The sequence below is a fragment of the Heliangelus exortis genome, chromosome 14 (genome assembly GCF_036169615.1).
Source record: "Heliangelus exortis chromosome 14, bHelExo1.hap1, whole genome shotgun sequence".
Lineage (NCBI taxonomy): Eukaryota > Metazoa > Chordata > Aves > Apodiformes > Trochilidae > Heliangelus > Heliangelus exortis.
This window is the reverse complement of record NC_092435.1, coordinates 5,515,469-5,534,505: the sequence shown is the minus strand read 5'-3', so window position 1 is coordinate 5,534,505 and position 19,037 is coordinate 5,515,469. Positions and strand designations below refer to the sequence as shown.

At 46.1% G+C, this 19,037-nt stretch overlaps 1 protein-coding gene across 1 annotated transcript in view; it reads left to right on the top strand.

The window, feature by feature from the left end:
• GPC3 (glypican 3) overlaps nucleotides 1–19,037 on the top strand; it is a 149,078-nt gene that overhangs the window by 117,747 nt on the left and 12,294 nt on the right. Inside the window, exon 7 of the mRNA XM_071757701.1 lies at nucleotides 3,898–4,051. Coding sequence (XP_071613802.1) covers nucleotides 3,898–4,051 — 154 coding nt within the window. The remainder of the gene's footprint in view (nucleotides 1–3,897; nucleotides 4,052–19,037) is intronic.

Here is a 19,037-nt window from a genome sequence, read left to right as displayed (position 1 = left end):
GAGCAAAACTCCATGGAACACTTTTATTAAATTCTTTCAGTCATGCAAACCAAATTAAATGACAGCTCTGTCCACCAAAAGATTACAAATATCAATCAGACTTCCTCCCTAAACTCATGAAGGAATTAAATGTTTTTCTAAAAGTCTTCTATTCCCCTTAATAATCTGTTTGGCTGTTCTCTTTGCTTTACATATTTTTAAAGGATGTTGAAAGGTATGATTTCTGCCCTAGAGGAGCACAGTGCTTATAGCTCAGTGCCGATATTTCATCTGAATTTGTGGGCACAATTTTGGGTATTGCTCAAATTGATATTTTCAATACTGCAGGCGTAGTTTCCAAAAGGAGAAAACAGCTATAAAACTACAGTCCAAGAAACACAATGCTGATTTCTTTGTGGAGATGGAAGATTAATGATAAAAAGTCTGTTGCTGCTCTCACTGTTTATGTTACAATTGGAAAAACAAGACCAGGTGGCTCAGTGGGCTGGTGAGTTTTGAGTAAAGTGATTGTAAAGAATGAGGAGTTATAAAGATTTCAACATACAGTGGCCCATCCAAATCCAGCTGAGTCATTACCCTATGTTGCTGCATCTGTTTTTGTCTGGTCACTGTATGGTTATGAATAAATGTGTAAATCATGCTGGGATGCCCTGGGGAACTTGCCTTGCAGAAAGCCTCAGTGCACTTTTCCCATCTGGCTTGGGTTTTAAACTGTAAGGAGACTGCAGGTTAAGCCACACAACAATGATCTGCATGAAAAGCAGCCAGGGCTGCCCAGCATCCCTTGTGCCAATGCAAGAGTGGAGGTACCACAGCACTGCCTGCCCTACCCCTCCAGAGGGTCATGATTTAAAAGGGATGAGACTGGAAATAAAACCAATGCACGTTTGAGCTGATGGAGCTTGTAGTAAGGAGCCAAGGCTGTGACCCACGTGGTTCCTGGCCATGGTGGTCTTTTCCAGCATAAAAGATTTGATGGTTCTATGGTGGGTTGTGCAAGTGGGAGGTGAAAGCTCTGCAGACACCTTGGAGCTGTATGCATGCACAAGGGCTCCCACAGCTCGTGCTCCAATTTAAGCTGAGTGCATTATAGTGTATTTTTGTCATTATGGTTTAGCAAAGAAGAGTAGGTACAACTGTAAACTCTTAGAGCTGGATGAGTTGTGATTGAGTGAAAGCTCTCTGACTGTTATGTACTACTTTAGTGATTGCTGGACTATGTACTTTCCTGCCTCTTACCATAGGCTTTAAACCACAGGACATGAATAAACTGTAATGTTAGGGTGCAGTCAGCTCTGTTTGCTATTTAAGGATGGGGAATCTGTGTTCAGTCCACCAAATATAATTTCATAAAGCGTGCAGACCATCAGGGATCCTGTGTGATGGTTGATGAGTGGGACTGTGGCTGCTGCTCTAGCCAAAGCTGAGGCATCCCACTGCACTCCCAGCTCTAGATGCACCAAGACTGGGGTGGGATTTCCACCCTGTGCCAGTCCTCTTGCCAACTATTCCAGTAAGTTTCATTTCACTGGTTTAATTTCTTCCTGAGTCAGCTGCAAAATCTGACTCATTGAATGTCCTCATGGTTCTCAGCATATGACCGAGGAGATGGCTTAGGATGGAGCTTTTGTCCTGGAAAAGGAAGGAGCAGCATGGCTCAGGGATGCCATGTTCATTCAATCCAAAACTGGAGTTTGTGTGGTGTTCCTCAGGAAATTCCTGTTTTATTGTGGCTACACAGGTGGAGAAATTAAGCTGCTAATTTGTGGCACGCCCAGAAAAATTAGTAATACAAGAAATTTTAAACTTTGAAAACACACAATTGAAAAATCCTTATTTCTCCTCACCCTCCACTGAGCTTATTAAACCTGAAAATATCCCAAAGCTTAACTCTGCCAGAAATTTTGTCTGCTGCTTCAGGTAAGTAATGCAAGTTGTGCAATTGAGTGATGGGGTTCTGAGGCTGTCTTGTTCCATGCCTTGGATGCTGAGGAGTGAACCTCGTGGTCTATTTTCCAGCATGATGGGCTCGGTTTTTCTTAGCAACAGTATACTGGGGTCAATGGTTCAAACTGGTGCACGTTGTGAGTCGTTGCTGTTACCCTGTGTGCTGCTGTTGGCTGCAGGCTTTGGAGAAGTGCAGGGAAGTTTGGAGAAGTGGAGATGGTGTAAAGGTTTGAGTGGTCTGAGTGTTCGGTTTCTGAGTGAGATCTTCCCTGTGCTACCCCCAGCCCTGCATTTGCCTCTGTGGTGGTGGTGGTGGTGTTGGTGGTTTGTGGTCACACAGCATCCTGAGGAAGGCCTGTAAATGTCAAAATAAAATTAAGTTCCTGAAGAGTGAACTTAACTGGCCTCTTGAAGGCCACAAAAAAGCACCCTCAGAGTTTCAGGGAGATGAGATGAGCAGAGTTTTGCTTTCTCTGGGGGTCTGGCCAGGCTGTCACACCAGGCTGGGTTTTTGCACTTGCCAAGGAGAGGTTTGCTGCTCTGCCTTGTGTCTCCCCACCAGAGGCAGCTGGGGAATCCAAAGGGCTCTCATGTTGAGCCATTTGTTTTTCATTACATTATTCTTCTCTAGTATAAACACTAAGGTATGTGGACATTGCCATGGACAGAGCAAGCCAGATGCCGAGAGCATTCCTCCAAGGCTGTATAAACTTCAGCAGCTAAATATTTTAGAAACTGTTTTTTAAGGCTGGCTTAATAGTTTAAAAATATAACCTAGATTCCAGATATTAAAAAATGCCATGAAAGGCATGCATATTGCTGCAATAGACAGAACTAACTAAACCTCTGAAGCATGTGGAAAGCTCCTATCTTGCAATATCTTCTCTATTATCCTTTTCATAATTATTTTTAATGGTGTGATTAAATTCAAGAAGGCTTTAATGGTAGAGTGGTAGTGATAGAAATTTTCAGTATATATTTATCAGCTGACTCACACTTTTTCAAAGTGGATCTGGACTTATGATGAAATAGTTGGCTCAGAAAAGTTGGTAGGAGAGCAACTCAGAAAAGAGCAAACTCAGAAAAGTCAGTAGGGAGAGGAAGCCAATAGCTTAAAATGTGTTTAATCCATCTGTGTTTTGTGAAGGGGCAGCACAGGGATGTCCCACCCCTGCACTCAGCAGAGGCATTTGAGTTGCTGTCTCAGGGATGTGCAACTTGTCACTGCTAAGACTTGTCTTTAAAATATTTTTTAAAAATCCTTTCATTGTGTTGCTTGGCTATACCAAAAACATCCTCTGCCATCTGAGAGTGAGGAATGAGATTTTTCGGGACTATTTGCTGGGGTGTCAGACAGATCTGAGAGATCTGCCATTTCCTTTCACACGTGTTATTTCTCAGATGAAAGGTAGTCCTTGAAAGCAGTGAGAATCCATGCACAGTCTCCTCTATCTGCTGTTTTTTTCCCCCATCTGTCCTGACTTTTGATGCATAGAATCATAGAATGGTAGGGGTTGGAAGGGACCTCTGGAGATTATTGAGTCCAACCCTTCTGCCTTAGCAGGATCACTTAGGGCAGGTCACACAGAAACACGTCCAGGTGTCTCTTGAAAGTCTTGGCTACATGTTTTGTAGCCACCTCCAGAGCTTTGGTGGCACTGGAATGTAGATGTCCTGCAGCTCATGCGATGCCCGAAGGGCAGAGTTACTTGGTGTGTTTTTTTCCTCCTCCTTTTGTTTTTTTGAGGTTTTATGTTCAGCTTTGTCCATGAATGAACCCGAGCTCACCCATGCTTTGGCATGAGGACCATGATTGGATCCTTTCCCTCTGTCCTGGCTCCATTCACCCTGTCCCACTCTTTCTACCCAGTCCCCCTCTGAGAGAGGGATGCAGCAATAGGAAGGGTGGAGAGATGCTGTTGAATGACTGTGGCACCTCATGTCTTTCAGCTGCTCAAAGGGATGGCTTTGCCCCGCCGAAAAGCTTCAGGCAAATCCCCAGAGGAGGAGGAGGAAAGCGGAGACTGTGATGATGAAGATGACTGTGGTGGAGGCTCCGGGGACGGAGAGCTGAGAGTGAGGAACCAGCTCCGGTTCTTAGCAGGTGATGGGCTCAGTGGTTCTGCAGTGGCTGCTCCTCTGGAGGTTGTGGGTCTTGATGATGATGGTGTGGGCAGCTGCCCTCTGGCACCATGGATGTTCAGAGGCTGCTCGTGCTCAGCATTGTGCCTGCTGGCCTTGGTGCCAGCTGGAGGAGCAATGCTGCTGCTTTTCCAGGTCAGTTTTGCAGGGGTATGGTGAGGACAACTCATGGGAGGGGGGTGGGTTGAGACAAGTTGTAAACCTGCTGGAGGTCCCAGATTCACCCTCTTCTTTCCTTCCCACTGCTTTCTAGAGGACATCAGAAAGTCAGTAAGGACTGCTTGACTGCAGCAAAGGATGGTTATTTCTGATCTAGGGTTTATAGTCCTGTGGTAATTTTTTACGAATAACTCAGGTTTATTCTTCAGAAGTGAATTAGGTACTCATGAGCCTAAACTGTGTGCCAGAGCATCTTTGGTTGCTTTGAAAACAGCCATGGGGCACTCCTAGGGCTTGGAAGCTATATTATTAGTAAGGTAACCCTTGGTTTCCCACCAAGAGGAGAAAGCAAAGGACAGATTGAGACTTGGACACTCACAAATGCCATTGGCATTTGCCTTCTGCCTGCTCCACCAACTGCTGTCCTCCTCCTCCTGGCTCTGTGGGGCTCAGCAGCAGCAGCAGCATTTTTGCTCAAATGATCAAGACCAAGCTGTTTGAGGTTGTGTTTGGCAAGGATGAGCAGTGTCCCCTGGACGTGGGTCTGTGGACTGGAGGCTTGGCCCAATTAATGCTGGTTCCAGTGCTCCATGTTGCTCTTTGAGAGACCAGACAACTGAACCTGGATAAAATCAGCTTTACAGCTTTGAAGTTTAAGAGGCAAATTTGGGCTCTTAAACGAAGCACAGATGTTTATAAATTCCCTTCCATTGGTCTGGGATAATTAAAATATCCTTAATGAAGTGAGAGCTGAAATATTAAATGCCAGTTTCATATCAAAGATTATTGACACATTATGTAAAATATATAAAATACATCTATTCAAATATTGGCTTTTTTAAGTCCTCTGATCCAGGTCTGAAGGAGAAATATAGAATTCAGAGCAGGGCAGAATGTACTTTCTTTCATCCAAAAACTAAATAGCAAAATGTATGTTAAGGAAGTGCAGGTGATCCTCATTGTCCTGAGTTGAGAGCAGAGATACGTGTTTCATTTTCCCTGATCTTTGTGTCACACCTTTATGCTATTTTTAATGTGTTTCTAATTTCCTTTTATAGCCTTCCCCAGAATATCTCCAGTGATCTCTAGAGTGGGGTATACAATCCTTTCTGCCTTTTTCTGTCTCTCTAGGCTACTTTAATCAGTGTATTGATCTGCCTGACAACCTGCCTGTCTAGCAGTTTAGACCTTTCTTATCACTGTGGTATGTGAGTATGTATGGGAAAAGAGGACTTGTCCTCCCTGGGCTGCTTTGCTGGAGGGTGTTTGCTGCTGCCTGTGCCACAGGATGGATAAATATTAACTTTAAAGCAGCAGTGGCTTTGGGTCATTGTGTTCCTGGCAGGTTAAGCCTTTCAGGTTGCTGACAGCATGAGGTTTGTCCAACACAGCTTTTAGGCACAGGATGGCCTCAGAGGATATGAGCTGTGCCTTCGTGGTGGCCTGGGAGAGCTTCTGGTGCTTCCTCACTTGCCCAGGCCATAAAACTCTTCTTTTGTGTTCTGCTTTAAAGCAGAAAGGCGAAGCTGATCTGACACTGTCAGAATCCTGTTTGGTTGGCATTGGATATAAACTGTGACTCTGTTTGAGTTTTATGTTGGAAATAAGCCCAGGAAAAGTTGCTGATGGTGTTGAAATACTCACTTTCAACATTTTTGAGAATGGTATATTTCTTTTTACTTTGAAAGCGGATTTTTCAATTAATTTTTGTTCCATCATATCATATCACATGTACATAGCATGAAATAAAAGGGACCAGAAACCATTCCACACACACGCCCTCCCTTTTCCACAAATGCTAAATTTTAGGCTAGCAGGCTGATTTGAAATGATGCCAGGCTTTGAAATCTGGAAATACTTTGCAAAATGAACTTTTACATTTAGTGTGGCTTTATCTCTCTCCTTCCCAAGGTGGCTGCCCTGTATAGGGGCAGGAGGGACTGGGGTTGAATTACTGACTATGGATTTATCCCATGCTGGGCGCTTTGCAGGGTTAAGGCAGGAATGTGGCTGGATGGCTTGGGGGGGAATGAGTGTCATTGCAGTGGGCTCAAACCCAAAAACCCCCTTTGAGTGTCTGAGTGCCCCTGCCAACCAACCCTCTGAGGTCTGCAGTCAGGGAACACAGCTTGGGTGCTTTGCTTCCCTTTTATTAGAGGCTTTGTTCAGTTTAGGAGGAAATTTCCTTTGTCCTGTGGAGGCAGTGGAAAACTCCCTTGAGCAGGGTTTCCCAAGCCTGGCAGATGGACTTGGCAATACCTAGGGGAAGAGGAGAGCTGGGTGTCTGGGACTGGTGCTGGGTTTGTCCATCAACTGAGTGAAAACATTGGCAGAGTTTTCTAGCTCTGAAGTCTTTGCATCTCTTGGATAAGATGGGAGTTTCTCCTGTTTGCTGGCATGGGTGCTGCTGGTCCTGCTGGCTAACTGCAAACAGCTGCTTGGTACTGGCCTCGCCAAGATGTCCCCTCAGAAGGGCTTGAAAATGGAGACAAAAAAAAGCAAAAGGGAAAAAAAAAAAAACCCCAACAATCAAACAAACAAAACCAGTCTTGAGTACAGACTAGTTTTGATTTATCGCCTGTTGTATAAAATGTAACCTTTGTTTCCTATTTATAATGAGCCTGTAATAACTGGACAGTCAACTTAAACTTTAATGATTTAAACATACTTGTAAACTGTCAAGTCAAAAGTTTGCGAGTGACTATAAACATATGTTGGTGAGCACTATATGCTAATAAATTCATTATTATGTTGCCCCAGTGGGAAACACTGAGATGGCAGGCTTTTAATGATAGGTCTTTTATTGTTTGTCACATCTGCAACACATTAAAGATTTTGAAGGCAGATAATGTTTACAATAAGGGAGAGGACTGAAAAACCTCCCAGCTCAGAGAAAAGCTCATCCTGTTTGTCAATGGAGTAGCCATGGAGCCGGCACCCTGGCCATGCAGCTCTAAAAATAGAGCTGTTTACATACACACGCATGTATTTATGCCACACCGATGGCAAATCATGCCTGCAAATAAATTATAGTATTTTTCCCCCAAATTACGAGTCGGGACAGATGTCTTCCAAGCTCGACGAAGCCAATGTGTGCTCGCACCCTGCAGGGAGCTGTCGTCCTGCATCCTGCACCCAAAGCAAACAGAGCCCGGGGTGGCTGGCGCTTCGCAGCCGTTCCAGACAGCCACCCACTAATTAGTTCACCTCCGGCGTTCTCACTGGAGATGCCACTTATAACCAACGAGCTCGTTGCCAGGAAGCCTGAAAATAAAACATGGGTGCTGGAGAGGGTCCAGCACCAAGCGGGTGGCTTTAGTAGGTGCTGGAGGAGAAGGAGGTTCGGGCTGCCTGGGGGATTTGCAAAGGTGTCGTGGTCCAGCTCCACGACATTGTGCCCCTGGGCAACTCGCAAGCTTTGCTGGGAGGAAAAAAAAAAATCCCTTTTGGTGGGTGCAGAGAATGGTCTGAGCAATCCAACACTGAAGGGGATGGGAAGACAAGGGGATGATTTACCCTTCCAAAATATTTGTGTTAGGGAGTAACAAAAGTTGTCTTGGGAACAGATGGATTTGGCAGAATTAAGTAGAAATAGTTTGTCCTGGGAAGGGAAGTTGGCCTCATCCCATGAGATATGTAAGTATAGATGTGTGCAATAAAGATATATAAAGATGTCTCTGCAAGTTTGCATGGGTAAAACAGCTCCCCTGTCTGGCTGTTCCTGCTGTATGGCCTGCAGTTAGTTTTGCCATTCTTTTCTCCCTTGTTTTTTTCTAAGGGAGGGAGGGATTTTTGTAGTTTGAGCCCCCAGGGAAGCCTGAAGTTTTCTTACACCCTTCCCTTTTGATGCTCCAGCTGCCACACCAGCCACAGCAGGCTGGACCTCTGGTTTTCCAAGAGTCCATGCCATAGCCAGGTGATGGATGAAAGTCAAGATCAGCACAATGTATCCCCTTGATTTACCCAGATCTGGAGCTCTTTACAGCTTCTGGCTTGCTTTGTCACTCCTCTATTCTCTCAGCAGGGCCATTTGGAGAGCTCTCCATCAAATTGCAGGCTTAAACATTACCACCTTGGTCTCTTCCCAGGTGGGAAAGCTGGCTGGTGGTAACACGTTACAAAGGTGGTGTTGCTTCCAAAGGATTTCCCTTTGACGGGCAGGTCATGGGTCTCTGACTGTCACTTTCCCAGAGAGAAGAGGAAAAGTCATGTTTGTGTGGCCTTGTGTGTGGCCATGAAGCAGGACCCTGCTGTTGTCTGCCTTGCCCTGTATTTTTGGCATCTGCTCTGAACCCCCATGAGCTGCAACTTTCTTCCTATTCTGCTTTTAAATGTCACCATTAAATGTCCCAGTAAACCATTCCACCATCTAGAAGTTTGGGTGCTGTCATCCCTAGAGTTCAGCATTTGCTGACCCTCCTCTTGTCACCCTCTTTTCTACAAAGTTTCTTTCTGGAGCTGCTGTGAATCTGAGCTCCTTGCTGTGGCAGGGACCCCGAGATGCTGCTCCTGCGATGACATTGGAATTGCTTTTTCATGGTGTGCAAAATAATGGTGTTTGTTTTGGGGAGCAAGTGGGTCCAGGCAGGTTTCCCTGCTGAGGCAGTGGCTGAGCATGGCAGTGCTGGAGGCCAGGCAGGTTTCTGTGGCCTATTCCTTCAGGAAAATATTCTTAGAAGTGGATTTTCATGCTGGAAAAGGGGATGCTCCCAACCTGGGAGTGTTCAGAGAGGGTTCAGTCTGTGTTTGTGCTGGGAGACAGACCAACAGGAGTTAAAATATTTACAAGATCATGTCTTCCCATCCTTTATCATGGTGATTTTGTCTGCAAATGCCTTCTGGGTGTCCATACCTGAGCCCGGTGGTATCCACTGATACCACTCTGCTCCATTTAGTGCCAGGTCTTGGAATTTTCATCTGCCTGCTAAAAGAGACATTTTCAAATACCTGATTGAGTTTAAAAATATTCCATTTGCAGGTGGAAATTGTCCTCATCTGGGTGGATTCTGCTGACGTGGCAGGGCCACGTGTGTGTTTTGCCTTCCTGCTGTACAGCCTGGGGGCTTGGATTGTTCTGCTGAACATATCATGTGTAAGATATCAATATTTATTGTACGTGGCTCTGCTCAGCCTTCAGCAGAGGTGCCCTGTCCTTGGCTCATGGAGTGGGGTGAGCTGTGTTGGTTTGACCACTGTTTTTTTCTGCTAAAAGCTATAGGACTTTTAATGATAATTTCTGTAGCAGCAACCTTTTTACTTCTTTTCTTTTTTTTTTTTTTTTTCCTCCAAAGAGAGTACTGTTGAATGCTTGACTCCAGCAAGGATGGAAGCAGCATACTGTTTTACAAGACATTCATCCTGTCCCAGGGCAAAAAAAAGACAAAGCCAAATGTCAGCTAGATTATCTGGATGGAAGGGCTGGAATCTTACCAACTAAAGCAGTGCAATAGCTTGGTTATTATTTTTATATTTCAAGTGTTTGTTGAAATTTCTCCTTTTAATGAAGATTTGGTTGGCAGTCAAGAATTCTTTGTCACTGTTCAAATACAAGCTAGAAGATGGGGAGGGAGTCACATGTAGCAGTTGGCTGAAGCTCTAATTGAGTGGCAAGTTCATCAATTCACTTTTGACGTCAGCAAAAAATGATTTTTTTAATATTTTTTTTTTTAATTGAGAGTCTGGGAAAATTATTAGTGCCTTTTAGAGATGGATTTGTTTATGGTATCCTTCAGCTGGCTGTTTGTATTGCTGTGACTCTTCCAGGCTTCACATTTTACGTTGTGTATACACTTTGAAGGGATTTTGCAACTTTTGTGCTGGGAGTTCCTCCAAAGAAACAGTAAGTCCATAACTGAAGAACTAGAAATTCATCTATTAGGATAAGTTTGCACTTTGAGAAAAGCTACATGTATGCAAAAACATTTATGAAATCAGAGAGTAAATCTACTGGATATATTAATCCCATGATCCTGTTTTCTGGTTTCAATTTTCCTTCAAATTTTTTTTCTTTTTTAACTTTTTCAGTGTTGTACTTAGAAGCTGCAGATCTAAGTCTGTCTGTGCAATTTGTATCTGGTATTTTTAGGAGCTGGCTTCTACTGCCTTGATCCATTCTGACCCAAAGCAAAAAATGATGTACCAGATTTCTTTTAAGCAGAATGATTGGAGGGCATGTAAGCCCCTGATATCCTTGTATCCATAAATCACATGCATTACATTCCCAACGTTGGCTCCAGAGCTGGTTCTCAGGCTTAGTGTTCTGAGGTTGAAGGGTTGGAGACACACTGAAGGTCAGATGAGATGATGCATCTGCTCTGATGCTGTGCAAATGCAAAGTCTTTGTGAATCTATGATCATATATCAGTCCCAGTTGTTTATAATGCCAGTCTGCTGAAACAAGGCTTACCCTCTGTTCAGGTTGCAAGTTTGATTAAGAATTTGTATTACATGAGAGTGTGTAAGGAGATACTATTCAAGAGTATAATTTGGGAGCTAATGTATCTTTAACTTATTACCAAATATAGCATTTTACATGACTGAACGCATCAAAACAATTTCAAGTATGCAAAAATCTTCCCAGTTGCAATAGTGGTAGTCATGTTTGTCTTTAAATGATGATGAATCTCTTTTTCTGGCTGAAAACAAGTGATTTATTCCAAAGCTGGGAAACACGATTCCTGACTCAGATACAAACTTGGTTTTCTTTTTGTGCTGTTTTTTTTTTGTTGTGGAGAGACAAAATATTCTAACAGGATTTCTTGTTAAGGGACGACAAGAAAGGAATATTTCAGACAGAAGCAGACCAGGTGCTACTTGTTAATGGACCGACAAGATAACCTTATGCTGATAGTCAGGGCATCATATCTGCACAGTTTGTTGTACAAAGAGAGGTTTGTCTGTGAGCCTGATAACAATATAACGTGTTGATTGACTTTTCACATAGGAGAGGGTGCCCCTTTCATGAGTGGCTTGGCTTTTACTAATGCCTTACTGCAGGTAAGCTGATAAGAGTGATTACGGGGATGTAATAAATGAGGCTGTAGGACACAGCCTTGCTCAGGAGAGGGCTCTGGGCCTGGAGTGTGTCCCAGCCCATGTGTCCCAGCACTAATGTTGGTGTGTGAAACATCCTGGAGGTGTCCTGTGGGCACAGGGCTGGGCCATTCATGTGCCCCGTGGCTGCTGTGGCTCCCAGTTTTAGAAAATGGGGGATGTGTCTTGCATGGATAAGGGCTGTATTCTCTCCTGGCATCATTTCCATCCCTCTGCCATCCAGGGCAAGCTGGTCCAGCTGACATCCCTTCCTTGTGGACTGCTGTGTCAAAGCACCTCAGTGCATTGTATTTAGTCCTGATGCAGAGTGAAGACAAGTGGGTGCTGGGTGCTCAGATTAACTCAGGTCTTTGGGATCACGCTGCAGTTTGTCTCATCTGCTCATACTTCAGATGACTTTAACCACCTGGGCACCACCAAAGGGGAGCAGACACAGGACAGCCCTATAGCTGAGCTAGTGCTACAGCCCTGCAAAACAGGGGCCCTCAGAAACCACTGCCAGCAGCCAAAAACAGGACTAGGGGAGGCAAGAGTGGGATCCTTGGCACTCTCTGCCATGATGCTGGGGATTTGGCTACTGGCAGTGGCAAGGACTGAACACCAGAAACGTCAGGTAGCAGGGACACCCAAAGATTATGTGGGATCAAAGACACAGGAAGATAAATTCATGGAACTAAGGTAGATCTGGGACTATTTAACACAGCTTGGCTTGGGATGAGCTTGTCATTCATCTGCCCAGAAAGCATCTGGGGGTAATACAGCTCTGTGAAAAACTGCAAACACAATTAGCATTCAGCCTGGTGGCCCTGTCTTATTGTAAGGGTCTAGGAGAGGGTCCTGGGCTCTCAGCTGTGGTTGCTGCTGTTGGTTGTTTTATCCTGAGAAATCCCCAAGAAGGCAGGTGGTATTTCAGGTGGACTGTGGAAGCCACCACTTACTGAATAAGTTTTGGGTACAACTTCAGAGCACTATAAGGAAGATGGGAAGTGCTGAAATTCTCCAGACTGCCTTAAAAATCACAGCCTCTTGGTTCCCCTCTTCAAATTTGAACAAAAATGTTTGTGTTCATATAAGATATCGTGGCAATAACAGAGCAGTGCAAGTTGCAGCATTGCATTATGGCAGCAACTGAATGCTCTGGGCAGCTGGTGTTTACTTAGATGTGGTTGAATGAGAGCCTACATGGCAGAGATCTCTTTACTTGGGATCCAGCAGGTTCCTACTTGCTGCAGATGGGAGCATTGCATTCTTGAAAATTAGTTTTCACATCTTTCTGTAAATGTAAGTGTTTGTATCTATGAAGTAATCAAACAAAAAAATGAAGCTGTGAGTTAAGCATTTGAAAGATGTCTGGATCTTTCCAAACAGGGATGTTCCCTGGAAAGTCATGGGTTGTAGCCTGGGAGGAGAAAAAGGCATTGCCTGAGGTGAGGCTCTCAAAATTAAATCAATGGAGAGTCCATACTGGGCTTATGCATGAGCCTGGTACTGGTGGTTGATGGTCTCCAGCAGAGGGAAACAGACCTGTCAGGAAAACAGTTTGTGTTTTTAGTCCTTGCCAAACAGATACCAGACAGAGGGTAAGAGGTGGTTCTCCAGAATGATCCCTCAGGACTCATTGCTCTTGATACACATTTCTTTCCCTCTTCTCCCCACCCTTGCTTTGCAAGTGGAGCAGTGTTCATTTGGGTCTGGGCTGTAAATCACTCCTCAGTCAGTATTACCAGGACACAACTGGTTACTCAGCCAGCACTGCTCAGTGCTCCAGCAGCAGGGGGTCCATCACCCATCAGGCAGAAGCTTTCTTCGACTGTTGTGCATTAGTTGTGACCTGTGTGTGCACATCTGCTGGGGCTGACACCAGCAGTAACATGAACCCCACCAGGTGTGTCCATCCTGGCTCCCCCAGTTCCCAGGTGGACGTCCAGCAGCTCCCTGACCCCTCGTGTGGCTGGGATGGATGAGCTGTGAACTGGAGGAGAAACGTCCTCCTTCCCACGCTGTGGCTGCTGGTGGGCTGTGCTCTGCCTTCACCACCCATCCCTGGCCCTGGGGCTTTCCTGGCCCTAAGGAGAACTCAGATGGCTTTTTTCCATATCAACAAATTTCAAGCAGCTGAGTGCTTATAAAGTTTTCTGGCCTTCCCTGGGTCTGTGGTGCAGCTCACTTGGGGCAAAAGCATTTTGACGCCCAAAATTTAACCTCCTTTCAAGCTTTTAGGGTGGGTTGGAAACTTTCTGATTGGAAGACTGTGCTGGAAAATGCCTCTCTGCTGGAACTGGGATGCAATGAAGCATGCTGAGGGGTTGGATAGTGTGGGGGGTTTTTTGTTTGGGAATAAACTGAAACATCTTTCTCTGCTTTGGCAGTGGGGAAATAGAGCAGCAGCAGCCTGCTTGTCCATACTGCAAGGTAATGCTGTCAGCTTTCACTCCATAGCAGCTTCTTGTCTAAAAGTCTGCTTGGGATTACATTTTTAATTATACCACAGGAAAAAAAATTCCAACTGCAGCGACTGGACTTTGTTGGAGTGGTATGTTTTTTGCCTCCCCAAGTCAACTTGCCTTTTTTGTGTTTTTGTTTTTTAACAGAAAGCTTGGATGCATTTTGCCTTTGTTCTACTTTGGAGCAGTAGCACATTCCCCATTTTATGTGGGAATGGAAATCTGGCTATTTGGTCAGCTTCTGTTGTTTCAGAAAATGTCTTCAATGGTATTTGGGGCTCTCACCAACATCTTGTTGTCTGTTCCTGCTTTTCCTTTGTTCTTGGCTTCCCATGGGACTTCGGATGATGCTCAACCCTTTCCTCTCACGGGAGGTTGGGTCTGCACCCAGGGAGCATCTTGAATGCAAACCCAGCAGTGCCTTTCCTTTCCCACACCATCCTTCCCCCGAGGGTACTTTCTGCATATCACATCTCTTAGCAGCTGGGAACTGGTGCCCAAATACTCTGCCTTGGGGCTGACCCTTTGCTGGATGCTGAAGGACTGACCCCATGCAGTGCTGCATGCCCAGGGTGCTGCTGCATCCCTTGGCCAGCTGATCCCTTGCACAGTTCCATGCCACCATGTGCAAGGACATCCAGAAAGTGGTGGCAGGTAGTGTTGGCTGCTATGGGACCCATCTTGCTGTGGGCTTTGTCAGGTGTGGCAGCTGGACAGACTGCCAGGGTATCTGTCACCATCTCAGCCCAGCACAGGAATCCCAGCAGGATTTCTAAAATGTAAATTACACCTGCAATGTGATACACATCCTTTTTCTCTCCCCCTCACCCCTCCCTCCCCCCAGCCTCCTTCCTGTTTTAATTCAGTATCTTGAGACTCTGTAAAATTGTTGGAATCAAAGCTATTTTGGAGTTGCTTGTGTCCCATGGATACTGGAGATCCTTCCTGCCCGGGGAGGCAGACATCTGCTCTGGCCTGTTTTTGGACTTCTTTGTGTTAGGCAGACTGCAGTTGGCAGATGGGAGCTGGTGGTTATTATCAGAGTCTGAGTAATATCCTCTGCCTGCCTGATAACTCTCTGCTGGCTGCTCTGCAGCTTTGGTACCTTCACTCGTCCTGTTCTGGTTCTGTGTAAATCATTTCAGTAAAAAGTAAATAAGTAAATAAATAAATAAAAATCTGTATGCTCCCTGAAGTCATTGCAGAGCAGAGCCTGCAATATCTCTTCCTCTTCCCTTGTCCACATAAATCATCTGCTAAGGCAAGTGCAGAGAATGTGAAAGAATCCATTTATACCCAAAATGCTCTCCCCTCCCCTTCCCTCTAGGGCCAAACTTCCCTGCTTGTGCTCCTGTGTCTGTTGGCAGGAAGCACCTGAGGTGCTGTCACCTTCCATTTCTCTCTCTGAAACTTGTAGCTTTATTTCTGCCTTTGCAAAAACTAAAGGAGGCTCTGGGTCTGGAGGAGGGCTACTGAGATCATAAGAGGGCTGGAGCACTTCTGTGAAAATAGGTTTGAGAGAGTTGGGGTTGTTCAGCCTGGAGAAAAGAAGGCTCTGGGGAGATCTTAAAGCACCTTCCAGTACCTAAAGGGGCTGCAGGAATGTTGTAGAGGTACTTTTTATAAGAGCATGGAGTAGTGGGGTGAGGGGGAATGGTTTCACATTGAAAGAGGGGAGATTTAGGTTAGATACTGGGGAGAAATTCTTTACTCTGTGGTTGGTGAGACACTGGCACAGGATTCCTGGAGAAGTTCTGGATGCCCCATCCCTGAATGTGCTCAAGGCCAGGTTGGATGAGGTTTGGAGCAACCTAGTCTAGAGGAAGGTGTGCCTGCCATGGCAGAGGGGTTGGAACAAGATGATCTTTAAGGCCTCTTCCAACCCAAACCATCCCATGACTCTGTAAGGACTGCTCAGCATCGTGCAACCAACACGTGGCTGTGCATGCCCACCTCCCCGGGCTGCTGTGTGCTCCATCCATAGGTGCTTTTGCCAGTGGAGCAGTTTTTCCAAATATGGGAAATGCCAGGCACGTGTGTGGGATCACAGGGGTATCCTGGTGCTTTTGGGGAATCCATTCATCCAGGCTGAGCAGGCTGTGCTGGGGGAGCAGCTGGGGTGCAGTGAGCAAAAGCTTTGCCCACACCACATTCCCCTCCTGGGTTCTGGTGGGATGTTCCTGCCTGGCTGTGGCTTTGGTGGCAGTCAGAAAGCTTTGCCCTGGTTGTATGCATGTGTCCAGTGCAATTTGGGACCTGCAGCTCTTCTGGGGATGGAGGTCCTGAATCTGCTATTTCCAAGCATCTCCTTGCTCTTTTTGATGCCTCTTTCCCACCACTCCCTCCACCCACACCCTCCATTTGCTTTATTTAAGACAGAAGCATCAGGGGATGCTCTCCAGCCACTCCAGAAAATAAAGCTGAATGGTTTCTCCTGGGCCCCAGACCACTGACCAAGATCTGCTGACCCTTGTTATTTCCAGTGAAAAAATACCAGCTGGTGGTCCAAGGTTTGATCGTGGAGGTTTAGTTGATGTTTTTCCTTCTATTTTGCTTCTCTGAAGAGGTGGGACAGCACCATGGGCAGGGGTAGGTCTGGTGCATTCTGGAGTCCCCAGCTGCACACAAGTAATTCCCCTGGACTCAGTCCTTGGGTGCCCATGGACTTGGGCACCAGCTGAAATGTTGTGATGATACTGAAGTGTCTGCTGGGCCAGATGCTTAATGTTGTTAGCAGATGCTAAATAGGTCTTTCTTATTTAGTGGCCTTAATTTATTAAATCAGGCAGCAATACTCTTGAAAAAGCAGTGCCGGAAAAGGGAAGAGAGTGAGCTCTAAGTTTCCAATTTCTGCTGGATCAGGCCCCTGGAGATCCTCATGATCTGGTGCACTGAAGGCAGTGCTATTGCAGTGACTCATAAACAGATGTGCCCAATTTAAATTGCAGCTTAATACCTTTGTTTTTTTAAAAAAAAAAAGTTTTTTGAGACAAATGTGTTAAAGCAGATGTTTCCAGTAAAACAAATACTTGTGTGATTTACAAACAACTTCCCACTGCCAGCACTCATTAGAAAATGTGGAAAAAAAAGAAAAATGGTTCTGTGTACCAACAAAAAGGTAAAATAATATAATAAGGACAGACCAAGGAAGTAATTCTGAAAGTCGAACATAAAGAATTGGTTTATTTGGGTTGGGAAGCAAAAGGCTTGAGAGTGATGTTGGTTGCTAATAGCAGTATAACTAACCCTGACCAGTTAAGGAGCAGAAACCTGGCTGTAAAATCACTTGCAGCTCCTGTAATGTGGCACATGGGGTAACCAGGACCACTGTGTGAGATTGGCTGGACGTTCCTAAATCACCCACATCCCATGGAAAGCCCCACCACAGGACTTGCACTAACCCTAAAGCAAAAAGAACAGATGCAACCCCTACATTAAGCCCTGCTCCAGGGGGTCCTTCCCTGGACATCACCCCCTCTGCATCCCACAGCAGGATGGGATGCCCATGGGGATGCTTCCTCTGACTCTGCTTTGCCCTGCAGCTCAGGGCTGTGCAAACCTACAGGGTCTCTGCATTTCCTTGGGGAGCTGTGCAGGGCTGTGCTGGTCCACCTGCTCCTCCCAGTTTTTGGGAAGCAAAACCAGGCGTGTGCTGTGAAACTCTTGGGATCTCTGGTCTCTTTAGACTCACTTTCCACCTGGCTCCATGGTGGGGCTGCTGTCACACAGTGCCTGCAAACCCAGCACTCACATTACATACAATTTGACACCCCATGTGGTCTTAATGTGTTTCCCAGGCTGCAGCTGCAGCACAGCCACTGCTTTTTGTTAACTACAGGGGCTGGCAATCCCCCTTTGCCTTCCAGCTCTCTGTTGCACAGGTATCATATTTTTTTAATGCACTTGTCACCTATTTCATCCAGGCATTTGTTACTAAAGAAGCAGGGACAGCAGATGCTTGTGGGTCAGCAGGATGCTCATCTAAATCCACCTTTGCTTGGTGCCTATGCCCTTGGCAAATGGCTTGACCACCCTCTGAGAGGACATGAAGTCATCCAGTCAGAGGGAAAGATGGAGAGGCATCCAGCAAGCCTGAACTGAGCAAAATGGGGCAGTTGGGAGACAGAGAAGGTTTTGCTGCTTTGCCAGAACATTGCAGCAGAAGCTTGTGGAGTGACCAAAGTGGCACAAGTCCTATGTGATGTGTGTGGATTTGACCGTAGATTGCCAGCTCTGTAAATGCTTCAGTGGAGGTGTTTTCTGGAGTGTCTTGAAGCACCCATGCATGCTGGGGTGCCTTCCCAGGGCTCTGCTGGCAGAGGTGCTGGAGATGCCTCTCATGGCTGGAGGAACTGGGAAGATGGGCAGAAAAAGGCAGCCTGGTCCTTCCAGGGGAGGGGTGACACAGCTGCCCAGCAGCCAGTGGTGTGCAAGGAAGCAGCAAGGATGATTTGAGGAGCTTCTTTTGCTTCTTGGCACATGGATGCAGAGTGTCTCAATCAGGGCTGTCAAGCCCCATCGTTAGGAAAGATGAGCACTGATGTCAGAGACCTTTTGAGGTGTCCTTAGTAAGAGGCTGAGCAGATGCTCTGGAAAGTGGCTGTGGGATGGAAGTGCTCCTTGCCCTCCCTGTTCCCTGGGGTGTCTGGTTTCCATGCCTTTCCATAAAGAATATTTTCAGAGCAAAGCCTCAAATGGCTACTTGCACGTGGGGACTTGCTGGGGCGTGTTTGGATCCCAGGAGGAGGAGGCTGCTGCAGTGAGTTGGGGTGCTCAGAGGTGCTTTACCCAGCTTGCCCACCAGTGCTTGTTCAGCCTCATTGCAACATGGGCTCAGTTTTAGCCATCAGTGAATGGAAAGGCTTGTGCCCAGCTCAAGGGGACCATGAGGCTTCAGTGCTTCATTAATCTCTGCAAAGCAAAGGGAGGAATTGATGCCTGCTGTGTGCTTTGAGACCCTTGGGTGAGAGGCAGGATGCCATTGCTGTGCTGGGCCTTTCCAGACCACGGTGACATGGTTGGACCTCTGGAAATCATCACTGGCTGGTACCATCTGCTGTCTGTGGCCATCCTGGGATGGCCATTTGTATCACCATGTTTTGGGGTCTTTTGGTCTCTGCCGGTGCTGACTCAGGAAGGGCCATGGGCAGATTTAGCCCAGCACATTCTTTACCCCCTCGATGCTACAGCACTCCCCAGCCAGGGCAAATTGTTACAGGGACCTGGATTTGAGTGAAGAAAATACCTCCCCTCATTCCTTAAAATGGGGACATCTCCGTCTGCTTTCCTGGT